This window comes from Anas acuta, chromosome 1, assembly GCF_963932015.1.
Source record: "Anas acuta chromosome 1, bAnaAcu1.1, whole genome shotgun sequence".
NCBI lineage: Eukaryota > Metazoa > Chordata > Aves > Anseriformes > Anatidae > Anas > Anas acuta.
This window is the reverse complement of record NC_088979.1, coordinates 79,791,983-79,804,671: the sequence shown is the minus strand read 5'-3', so window position 1 is coordinate 79,804,671 and position 12,689 is coordinate 79,791,983. Positions and strand designations below refer to the sequence as shown.

At 49.5% G+C, this 12,689-nt stretch overlaps 1 protein-coding gene across 1 annotated transcript; it reads left to right on the top strand.

Moving 5' to 3' along the window:
* Positions 1 to 659: 659 nt before the first annotated feature.
* RS1 (retinoschisin 1) lies at positions 660 to 12,172 on the top strand. The gene is given in 6 exon segments (XM_068670327.1): positions 660 to 789; positions 6,532 to 6,566; positions 7,182 to 7,287; positions 11,167 to 11,308; positions 11,447 to 11,642; positions 11,837 to 12,172. Coding segments are annotated over 6 exon segments (762 nt in total). The 3' UTR covers positions 11,990 to 12,172.
* Positions 12,173 to 12,689: the final 517 nt, after the last annotated feature.

Here is a 12,689-nt window from a genome sequence, read left to right as displayed (position 1 = left end):
GTGGAATCAACACTGAGTGTAGATAACTGCAGGCCTCAGCTCATCTCTGCTGAGTGCCTACAGATGCATTGACGTTCCCCAGTGTCTGGGGCTCAAAGCAGTGACCAAGTGACGAGAGAATATGATAGGCAGAACTGCTAGCAAAGGGAGGTTTCGTTTTTTGATTTCAGATTTTAGCATCTCTGCAAGTAAACAGCCAAAGCGTGCTATTTCTGTTTGATCTAGTAATTGTAGTTTTCAGCCCCTTGCAATTAGGTGACTGAAAGAGCAGCAAGGCCAGGGCAGATTCCTACACGCAGCAATTATTAGGACAGGCATCGATGGTGTAGGGGTAAATAGTTGGGGTGGAAGCTAGTTAATGCATACTGCACAAAACAGACAATATTCACTACATATAATAGACTATATTTTATAAGCATTAGACACTCTCTGCCTTTGTATGGGGGGTATGTATAGTTTCTAGGTAGGCATATCCATGTTTATGTGGACATGCCTAAATGCACACCTGGATTCTCACTCACGGTGCCAGTACCTCCGTACTTTTTACCTTTTACCCATGGCACATCCTCTAGGATGCAGCTTGACAGCAGTAACTGTGTGGTTGGCTTGATGCTGCTTGATAAAATCCCGAGAATGGAGGAGCGTAAGGTGCTTAGGCAATGCTTAAGTTAATCTCATGCCTTCCCAGAAAGCTGAGCAGCCGGCTAAGTAGCTATTCCTGAAAGAGGAAGGAAAAGATGGAGCTCAAGATGGGAAGCGTCCTGCTGTCTCTTCTTTTCTGGTACAAAGGTATGCACTTTGCCTCCTGAGAGGCGCTTTCTGATGTCCCTCTTTGCATTCCTTGCTTCATCCACTCCTCTTTGTGCTGCTGGGGGCCGTGGGGTACGGAGTGAGCTCCCCTCTGCACTCTGATGGAAGCATAATAATAATTCAGGGGAAGGAGGAATTGTGGAGGAGATGTGTAATTTATGTACATGAGCGAGCAGCGTTCTTACAGCTCTATGAATATTCAGTAGTACAACTCTGTCTTACAAAGTAATTGCAGAGTAAAAAAATTGCCATGTAATTTGTCAAAATATGAATTTGCACAGAAAATTGTAGTGCAGCTGAGCCAGTGAGTAAATAATAATGCTGATTTGAAAAATGAGGTACAGTAGAATGTGAAAGACTGGTCCTTCATTAATCAGAACTCTTGATTAATCAAAACCCGATCATTTTCTCTAGCAGCAAGACATTGCTGGTAGAGATCTGCTTTTTCTTAAAGGCTCTTTCAGGTATTTTGTCCTGGAAAAGAATTTCAAAGGCTCTTTAAGAATAAAAAGCAATCAGAAGTTAAAAAGTAAATGGGAAAAGTATTTAACATTTTTGGGGCTTTCTCAAAGTTACTTTTCAGAAAAATAACAACGATAGCAGTTAAGTGGGAACTAGAAGATAGAAGTGTCAGGGTGATGGTCTCCTCCCATTTTAATTAACCCAAATGTGGAATGAGGAGATCATTTTGGGGTTGTTTTTGAACTTCTGACTTAGAGCTGACAGGAAAGCTCTGAACGTCTTAAGGCTGTAAGCTGGAAATTGATGTGTCGGTGTGGGACAGATGTATCACCCATAGATGCTGAATCCTCAGTGTTTCCCTTTGTCTAATTTTTAAAGTCCTCCTCTATTTCCACCGCTTACTTTGGTCTGCCAAACGCAATGGGCAGGGAAGCGTTCCTCCAGTAGCCGTACCTCCATTTCATCCTGGTATGCTCAGACGTAGCCTGCTCCAATTTATGGGTCTTCCTTCTGATCTTCCAGCACACAGCTGTGCACTGCCCTCTTACCAGATCCCTCACCTGTCCTTCACTTCACCTAAAAATGTTACTGGTGCCTGAGCTTCTTGGGAGGGGGTTGTTACCCAGACTCTGGCGTTTTTCCCCGAGGGGCGGCATTACTGCAGTCAGCCCTTGGAACGAGCTTGTACCTTTCTCTGAAGCCCAGGCACAGCTTGCCTTTAATAGACACCCACACATCAGGATATTTTCAGAGAGCCTGCAGTGAAAAATCACTTGCAGGATCACTTTCCAGGCATCACTATTTTGGTATTTATGTTTCCCCCCCCCCCTAGTTTACTGCTTTTTTTAATCTACCGTGTAGTTTTTATTTTTTCCTGTGCTCCACAGCCCAAGCAGCCCCTTCCATATGATCGGTGGGCAGCAACCCTTTGCCCAGGCAGCCCCCTCCTCTCTCACTGTGGAGAAGGTGCTGGGGGTGAGCCCCGAGCCACCTGCCCCGATGCCACCGTAAGCTCCTTAGCGATTCTCTCCAGCAGAGCCAGCGGCTTAGAGGAGCTCCCCGGCCCCCGCGCTTTGGCTGGGCTCCCACTTGCTGGGGACCCTGCCGAAACAGCAGCAGCAGGATCCTGCACCAGCACCCCAGCAGCTGCCAGCCCCATCCCTAGCACCCCAAGTCGGGGGTAACACGAACAGGGCTGGGGCACGTTGAATGTGACGTGCTGGTGCCACGTCGCTCAGTCCCAGCTCATCACACGTCGGGGAACGGGCACAGCTCAACAGTTAAAAAAGGTGGATTTTTTTTTTTTCACCCCTCTGTGTTTTTCACAGCTTTGGAAAAATCAAAACCAAAAAAAAATCAAAAAGCCCGAACCCGCCTTCGGATTGCACTAAATAACATCTTTAGTGCCACCCTTTGGCACAGCTGATACATCTAACAAAATTACTAAAATTACTATGCAGGCAGTGCTCTGCGTCGCCGAGTGAGAAGGAACAAACACGTCAATAAGATCAGAAAAGGCCAAAAATGTTCAAAGGAACACTTTGGAAAAAAAGATAATTGCCCCGCTTGAAAGAAGAAGAGGGGAAAAGGTTGATTTTTTTTTTCCTGATTTTTTTTCTCCAAATATTTTCACAACATAAAAGATTTGCAGAGACACTGTGGAGACAGCAGGTGTAAAAGAGAAATGACTATGACTTAAATAGGTATTCTTGTCCTTATTTATATAAGGTTTTTATAACTTTGGGAGAAATACCAGAACACATTAAATGAAACACGATACAAATGAACAAAAATGGAAACCCAATTAAAAGGCCATTTAAATAAAGAAAATGAAAAAGGGAAAAAAACAGAGCAACTCAGACAAAATAAATGAGGAAAAAGGTAACAGCCTTAGAGCACGAGGGAGGAGTTGAGTGCGACGGATGAGCCCCTCTCCCCTCTGCTTTCGTGATGCCTGTGTGGCACCCCAAATCTTGTGCTGGAGGCAGATCTGAAGACTCCAGGGTGGCTCCTGCCTGCAGATGAAGATAACTCGCCTCCTTTTTCGGAGGGCTTGGGACCTTTTGGGTGCAAAATGCTCTGCAGCTTCATGGCTGCTTTGCAGGCAGAAAGGTGCAGTACTCAATGGCTCATCATGGCCCTTTCCTGGCTGCGTTTTCCCCCCTAGGAGGAGGTTTCCCACTCTTTGCAGGTAAAGATGCTCTTTGCTCTTGGCCCTCTGTGTTGCCTTAGCCAACCTGAAATGCAACACCCTTCCAGAAACGTGATAGAGCCAGTGCCATTCACTCCTTTCTCCTCTTTTATTCCCGAGACAGCTTTTCTGGGGCCACAGTCACATCTCTCCACGTTTTAAAATGCTTCCCTTCCCCCTGTACCATGTCCCACACATGCAGGGGGGAAGGAGCTGAGCAGCTGTCAGGTTTTGCTCTTCTCTCTGAGCCCTGTTCAGTGGAGACGCTGCTTGCACAGACGAGAGGTAACGTTATTTTCCAGATGAAGATCTAGGCCACCTAAATTGCAAAGTCAATAAACAGTCATTAACATTTTCCACATACTGTGCCTGCACTGAGCAGGCAGCTTACCGACTTACTCCGGTAAATCAAGTGACCGACGTTTGCTCTATGCTTTATTTTAATTCTCCATTTTATGTTACAGTGCTCTTTCTGACCCTTGTACACCTGCCAATAATTGTAGCCACTCTAGGAAGGACCGCTTGCTGTCGTGGCAATGCTCAGGACGTTCAATATGATTTTCCAGAGGTGACCTTCTTGAGATGTGCTCAGCCTTTGCCAATGTTACTTCTGGCCACACTTACTTATTCCTTTCTTCCTCCTGTTTAGTCATATTCTCCATGACCAGAGATTTTCAGAGCCCTGCACTTTTCTGCTCCTGTCACTAAAAGGAGAGCGCTTCATTGCATGGCATACTGTTGTTCTGCCTGCCCATTCTGGATTTGTGAATCCCTCCCTGCTCGTTGTTTGCAGCCACACAATGAGCCCCGCTGTTCAGACAAGCCTCTTGGCCTTTGCAAATTGCAGGACTCACACAAACCCCACTGGGGAATTAATTTCTTGTGGGGGTCATGGATCCATCACCTGGATCCTTCCCTGAAGAGCATTGCAATCTGGGCTGAAACCAGACATTGCCCCGCTAGAAAGAGGAGGGAAGGGGAGAAGCAGAGAAAAGACATCCTGTCCACCAGGATGAGCACCCAAATCCATCCACGGGTGCTTAGCTGAGCCCCAGTCCCCACACGCTGTGCTGTGAGGCAGCGTTTGTGCCCAGCCGTGTGTTGGATGTGTCTTGCGGCACGTGGGATGGAGGGACATGGAAGGGACAAGCTGGATCTCTCTCTCTCACACAAACACGCACAAATAGTATTTTATTTCACTGAACTGATGGTTTGCCAAATGTCCTGGGGCACTTCAGGGACTGTAAATAGGGCTCTTCCCTTTTTGTTTTATTTTTTCCTTTTTTTTTTTTTTTTTTTTTCAGTCCTGTGCTTTTAAAACAACAGCCTGCGGCGGCCGTGCAGGACTCTGACTCTTCCACGAATTGCAGCAATTCGTTCTGTCTGACCTACAATTACCAATTATCTTTCTAACCTTCCTTGAAGGCAAACACGCTCACTATAAAAGCACGCTGGCCATCACATTTTTAGGCTATTGGCAGCTAGCTTTCCTCTTCATTTCCTTTGTAGGACAGGGCCCATCACGGCTGCAAACACACCAATATATCAATTACTGCTTTTTCCAGCCATCTGCAGGCAAGGGCATCGCTCCCTCTGCTTGCCTCTCCTAACACCAGGGGCTCTCAGGCCACGCTGCCCAGGTGGGACGTTTGGAGGTTTGCCTAAGGGTCCTGGGAAACTGAAGCAAAGGCAACATCTCCATATTTAAAATTGTTTTTATGTGTTTCTTTACCATTTTGTTCCTTTATAAGCTCGCCTTTCAGGCTCTTGACACATTCGAGCTCACTATCAAACCCTAGGAGCGGTTGCATTTCAGCAACAAATGGAGCTTTGTATACAGTTTATATTTCAGTTGATTATAATTGCACATCATTTGTGAATCTTTTGAGACGAAACTTGCGGTATAAATGCAAGATGTAAATTACCAGCATTAGTTGGACCTTCCTAGGCTCAGCAAAGTAACAGGGTGTGAATGAATAAATCATAACTGGATTTCAGTGAATAATTCAGAGCCTAATTCATTTGATCAAAAGATCCTCTTTTCCTGTTCACAAAACCTCTGTCTGGAGATTGCTGTATGCTCATGGTTTCTGTATGCAGGATTTTACCTGCTCCACAGCTTGGCTCTTAGTGGCTTGGAAGTTCACCGTGGGTATTGGAAACCCGAGGGCTGACATCTGACTTGTACTGATGAAGTATCAGCAGTCACAGGAGCTTCTAAAAATGATTTTCATAGCTGTCTCGACACTACTCTGCCAGTCCGAATGCTATTAAAATAGTCAGCTCTGGGCTTCAGGGGGAAGTGGGAGAGCCCTTTCAGCAAGGAAAGGGCTCGTATTAAAAAAAAAGCCATTGCTCAGGGACAGGCAGGAGATAAAACAGGTCAGGTGTTGCAAAAATAGCAGCTCTTCCTCTACAGCCACTGCACCTCCTGCCCCCCTCTCCCCCTCAAAAAAAAAAACAACCACCCAATCGAAAAAAAAAAGAACAGAAAGGAGTCTTGCATGTCAGACTGGTTGGGAAGACCCATTTACATTTTGTTTTCCTCCGTCTCAGTTCAGAGGGAGGGCTCCCACGACAGCCACCTCTAGGGGAGTCGCGTCTCCTCCGAAGCCACCGGTGACTGGCAGTGGCTGCAGGCTGGGATTTCACCCTTCATCAGCTCCCAGGTTCTGTGAGCAAAATGGGAAATTAAAAATTTAAGGGCAGGAAGATGGAAAGGAGGAATAGGAGCAACATCAGGTGGAAAGCAGAGGCTGAAGCTGACGTGGATTTCTCCTCAGGATGTTTCAGGGATGTCTGATCAGAAAGAGGAGACATCACAGCCATCAAAGAGAAAACCCCCTGGGAAGTAGCAGTGGGCACACACAGTGCCCTGTTCCTGCCCCCAGCTGGTACCCATGTCCTCTTGCTTCCCCCTGGCAATCAGCCTAGGGAGATGCATGGGATTCATCAGTCCTTTCTCCCTTTATTTGTACCCAACTCAGGAGTAATACTCCTTGCATTTCCTGATGTTCGCGGGCAGCATCTTCATGTCTGAACTCTCTTTCTTCTTCCCCCCATGCCTCCTGCCCCAGCTGCACTGGCCCTTTCCCCCGGCGAGGTAAGTCCTCATGGCTGGCTCCCCACAGGCAGTAGGAGAAGCAACAAATGCTCAGCACCTCTGGGGGCCAGGTGGGGTAACGTGGGGTGGGTGTGGGACCACATCTGCCATAGGTTTGTTAGCAGGTTCAGGGTGCTGGTCCCCTTAGCTGAGGCAATTTTCAAATCTTTGTATTTTGAAATTCTTCCTATGCCTTCTTCACGCACCACAAGAGTGAATCTGGGTTTGTAGCCATGAAGTTCACCCGAGTTTCACAGGCAGCATTTAGGAGCAGCTGTTGGCATCAGGGAGTAAAATCTGACACCCCCCATGAGGCATCTGGTGCCAGGGTCTCCTCTGCAACAACCTTCAGCTGCCACTCTTGCAGTGTCCTTTTGGGGGCACCCAGCTGGCACTCACTCAGTGGCATGGTTTGGGGGCCCTGAAGCCTGCGGTGACACCGTGGCTCAACAGCAGCCAACTAGGTTGCCAAATTCAGATGCAGACACCTTTTATTTCTCTGTGGATGTCACCCTATGTAGCCACACAGGTGACTAAACTCGCTTCTGGACTCATTTTTAGCTTTGTGTCATTATCGTTGCTGATGATTTATTTATTTACTTTCTTTCCCTTTAGGATGAGAGACTGGAGCTGTGGCACAGCAAGGCTTGCAAATGCGATTGCCAAGGAGGTCCTAACTTGGTGTGGTCCAGCAGGACTAACAGCTTAGAGTGCATGCCAGGTAATGGGCCGGATCATTTTCAGCAGTGTTTGTGTTATGGTCTTCAGCAGCTTCCCCCATTGCCCCTTGTGTTGTAATGAGGAGGTTACAGCAGTGCTTGCTCCAAGCTGTGGAGCTGTGGAAAATGGTATATCCTTTCTTTGTAGTGTATTTTTAAGCAATAAGTGACCATAATTACGTTTCGGTTTTCTCTGGGCTGCCCCTACCCAGCTCCTCAGAGACTCAGTTTCCTAGATTTCTGTTTGTGCTCTTTCCTCTACAACTGCTCTGCATTTCCTCTGAGGTGTTACCCCAGGAAGGTTTTATTGGTGCCAGACTGATCTTTGGATTTAGCTCATGTGTCCCACAGAACCACCCTCCTGTCTACACCTGTGTCACACTGATGCTCAGAGGGACTCACAGCTCTGGCCAGGTGCCCCTGAAAGAGGTATCTGCCTCGTGCCCACAAGCAGCCACCTCTTCTCAGCTCCTGCAGGAGGTCGTGCAATGGCTGGAGGTGTGTTCTGCTGCCCCTGGTTCCCCAGGGGAGATGGGGGGGACCAGCCACCCTGGCACCCAGTGTCTGGCCTTGCTGCTCTGCCAGAAGAGGAGGGTGGGTGGGTTACCCTGGAAGCACTCTGAGTGGAGCCAAGACAGGCTGGAAACCAAATAAAAACATGCATTTGCAAGAGACGGAAGAGATGACATCGCCGGCAGAGCTTGCAGAAATGAGAGGGAGAAAAAAACAGGTGTCCCTATCCCACGCTGGTGTTGGATGTGAAGGCTTCCCACCCGCGGCGTGAATCAGCGGATGAGCGCAGAGGCTTTCCAGCCGTCCTCACCCAGCCGTCTGCTCCCCTGAGCTCCCCCTCCGCATATCCCACTCCCGCAGAAGCCACCTCAACCCCAGGGCTCAGCCGGCTGGGGCATGGCCCGCAGAAACTCCCAGCAGAGGATGCATCTGCCCTGGGCACAGGGCAGCATTTCAGGTTTTCCACATCACCCTCAGTTTTGTCAAGATTTTTCTGTCTGCCACAGCATAAAAAAGACATCAAACTATCAGAGAGTGTCCAAAGGAAGGACACAAAGATGGTGAAGGGTCTAGAGGACAAGATATATGAGGAGCAGCTGAGGCCCCTTTGGTTTGCTCAGCCCCGAGCAGAGCAGGCTGAGGGGAGGCCTCATGGCGGCCTGCAGCTCCCTCATGAGAGGAGCGGAGGGGCAGGCACTGAGCTCTGCTCTGGGGACAGCGACAGGACCCGAGGGGACGGGGTCCTTCTTCTGGTGGCTCCCTACCACTGCTAACTTCTGGGATGCCAGCCTGCTCTTACCTTGCATACTCTTGCTGTTTAATAATGCCTTTATTTATTTATTTACTTATTTATTTATTGGTTCTCAGTCTAAAGCCTTGCAAAAACATGGTACTGCTGTCACTTGCACCAAGGAGAGACAGGAGACAGATTTGGCTCTGATTAATCCAGCTGTGATTGAGGGAAGGGACACATGTGAAAAGAGTGGCTCCAGACCTCCTGGCTAGGTTGGGTGTGAAGGACTGCTCTCACACATTATCATCTTGTAGCTGCATAGAAGGCTTCCTCCTTGCATAACGAAGGTCTGTTTCCTGGATAATGCATGTTGCACAACTCCTTGCCTGTGACCACGCTGCCCAGGGAGGGTTTGCAGATCAGCTGTGCTGGAGTGGTAGCAGCGCTCTCTCTGCATGGCCTCACAGCCACTCAGTGAGTTTCCTTCAGGTCAGCAGTAACAGCATGATGTGGTGTAGCCGGTTTGGGCACCAAGCATCTGCTTGGGGGTCTCTGTGTGCAGCGTGGCACTATGTGCCAGAAGGTGACCTGCTAATTGCATTGCGGTTGTGTGATCTGGTGATTAGTGTTGCTAAAAGTAAAACCACGCTGCCTTTGAGATAAGCCTGCCGAGTAGTAAACAGGTGGGGCCACCTCAGCTGCTCTCTACAAGCAGTTTCTTACACAAACAGCGAAACTTATCCGGATCCAGAGCCCTCAGCACAAAGAAGGACATGGGCCTGTTGGAATGGGTCCAGAAAAAGGCCATGAGGATGATCAAGGGGCTGGAGCACCTCTCCTATGGGCACAGGCTGAGGGAGTTGGGGTTGTGCAGCCTGAAGAAGGGAAGGCTGCAGGGAGGCCTTATGGAGGCCTAACAGCACCTACAGGGGGCTGCAGGAAAGCTGGGGAGGGACTCTTGGTCAGGGAGTAAAGTGATAGGACAAGGGGGAATGGCTTTAAACTAAAAGAGGATAGGTTTAGATTAGATATAAGGAAGAAATTCCTTACTATGAGGGTGGTGAGGCACTGGCACAGGCTGCCCAGAGAAGCTGTGGATGCCCCATCCCTGGAGGTGCTCAAGGCCAGGCTGGATGGGGCTTTGGGCATGACGGGGGTTGAGCTACATGGTCTTTAAACATCTCTTCCAACCTAAACCATCCTGTGATTCTATACTTCTATTTTCTGAACTTCATTTAATGTGGTGGAAAAGCTGGTGGGGGCATGATTAACTGTCCTCAAGAAGGCAGGTGGCTATAAATCCACAGCATGGTCTTACCCCTGCCACCACGTCGCATTCAGCCCTTCAGAAAGGTGAAAGCTAATCTGTTTCCTTCTGATTGTTTCTTTAATGTCATATAAATGCGAAGTGTGTGCTGTGGGTGCAGAGGTTTCGAGCAGCTGGTAGTGGCTGTTAATGCACTTGGTGTTTCCATGCCTGGAGGAAGGCGGGACAGCAGCTGTGTGTTTTTTGGGGGAAAACACATTAATGAGGGACCAACTGAACAAAATATGTTAATGAGATATTGACATGCAAGATACTGGCCTGGTGGAAATTGCTGATGAGACTTCGACCGTCCTGCTGGCATGCCTGGGAGTTGTGCCAACCACGGGGCAGTGGCCGGAGGAGGCAGTGGTCACGCTGTGCTCTGGGTGTGCTCTGACACCCTGCTCATTTTCTAACCGAGAGGCATTACGCCAGTCTGTCAGATGTGGCCAGAGCTTGAAAATGACCCACCCATGAGTAAAGCTGCACAGAGCTTCACTTGCTCTTTTATTTCCCTTGAAATGAGCCATGCTGGTATGGCATGAGGGCACCACACATGCAATGAGCGTGTCCCTGCTCCCCTATGGAGTTGGGCTTGGTAGCCTGAAGGTCTGAAGGGAAATACTCACAAGGAGGTCCCTGAGCCTTCAGCAGGGCCAGGCATTACTCCTCACTGACACCAACCTACCTGCACATCTTCCATAAGGCCAGACCATCTCCAAATACAAAGATAATCCCCATAAGAGAAAATGTGGGAGATCTGAGGATGCTTGTGGAGGGATGATTGGAGCAGGCTCAGCAATTTTGCTGTGTAGGCACAGCTGTATATGAAGACAATGAATTGAGGAGCTGAAGCTCGGCAAGAAAAGCTGTGCCAGACATTTCTAAAGGACCAGGCAGAGGTGAGTAGCCTGGAGACAGGATCAAGGACCATGGATCCATCCTGGATCTGCTTATGCTTGCTTGCAGGAAGAAGGAAATTGGGAGATCACAGCATCTCAATAAAACCTTCCCCCCAAAATGCTGCAAGCAGTACAGACTTAGGAACTTTAATGACTTCCTAAGAGGAGTAGCAAGTAAGAGCAAGTAGTAGGTAAGTAAGTAAGTTAAGTAAAAGTAAGTAGTACAAGCAAGAGGAGTGAGAAATTAAGCTGCTGTCTCCCCTGGGCAGAAAATTCTGCAGGGGTTGTTGGCCAGGTGTAAGAGCATCCTGGCCAGAGGGGTGCAAGGAAACCACAGAGGGTACTGACAAAAGAGCCAGGCAAACACAACCAGGAGGCGGAGCAGCTCAGTCCCTGACTCTAGCATGTTTTCTCCCTTGCTCTGCAGAGTGCCCCTACCACAAGCCTCTGGGCTTTGAGTCCGGCGCTGTCACCCCCGACCAGATCAGCTGCTCCAACCCCGAGCAGTACACGGGCTGGTACTCCTCATGGACAGCCAACAAGGCCCGCCTCAACGGCCAAGGCTTCGGGTGAGTCTGAAAATCCCTCCCTGTGTGCATGGGGGGCCTGTGGGTGGGCGTGGGGGGCCGGCTCCCAGGCAGCATGGGGCAGGCGGGGTGGCTCAGGTGGCGGAGGAGGGTGCAGCGGGGCCAGCGGTGTCCCCCCAGGTGTGCCTGGCTCTCCAAGTACCAGGACAACGGGCAGTGGCTGCAGATCGACCTGAAGGAGGTGAAGGTGATCTCGGGGATCCTCACGCAAGGGCGCTGCGACGCCGACGAGTGGATGACCAAGTACAGCGTGCAGTACCGCACCGACGAGAATCTCAACTGGGTTTACTACAAGGACCAGACCGGGAACAACCGGGTGGGTGGACCTTGCATGAAAGTGTTGGGCCTTGGGGGGAAGTACCTCAAGACGGGGGGGCTGTGGGAGAAGCAGGGTGGATGGGGCTCGGTGCTTACCCCATGGCTCCATCCCTGTGGCCATCCCCCTGCCACGGTGAAGTGAGCATCACACTGACTGGTCCCTGAACCGCCTGCCTGTGTCTCTCTTGGCAGGTTTTCTACGGCAACTCGGACCGGTCGTCCTCAGTGCAGAACCTGCTGCGGCCGCCCATCGTGGCCCGCTACATCCGCCTCATCCCGCTGGGCTGGCACGTGCGCATTGCCATCCGCATGGAGCTCCTCGAGTGCCTGGGCAAGTGCGGCTGAGCCCCTGCCAGCCCCGCGTAGTCCTCTGGGACAGGAATGAGGAGGTGTCTGCCTGTACGGCCGCCTCATCTCACTGTTGATGTGTGCTGAGGCCACGGTCCTGCAGTGTAAATGCCCGCCCTGTGAGTGGAAGGGCTTTCTTGAATAAAACATTGCTTTATGCCATGCCTGGCGATAAAGCTAAACCCTACTGTAGAAGTTTTGTTGTTTTTTTTTGTGGGACACACCAGCAAAATGGTGGTGGTTCACTGCCACAGCCTCGACAGCAGCACTAAGGCAGGTGATCTGCTTCTTGTGACCTCTTCTGATCCCTACGGGCAGAGAGTTGCATGGCTGCTGTGTGGGGCAAAAGATGAGATGTGACTAAAACTGAAGAGATGTGACCAAAAAGATCATAAAAACCTTTGGATGTCTATGAAGTTCATCACATTTTATTCACTCACAGCGTGGATGTTTCCATCATGATTTCCTCCCCCCCTGCATATAAAGCTAAATAATAGCTGTCAGAAAAATAGGCTGTTCTGACAAGCCTGAAAACTTTTCGTCTACTATACCAATAGTATGAAGTCTACGGAGATGTAGGAAAGACCGATCCCCACCTGCTGAAATGATGATTATTACCGTGTCACCATATCGCTTATGCTTCTCCCCCGTGCCCTCCCCCAAAATGAGTTTTGCCTATCCACAAATAGGTTGAGGG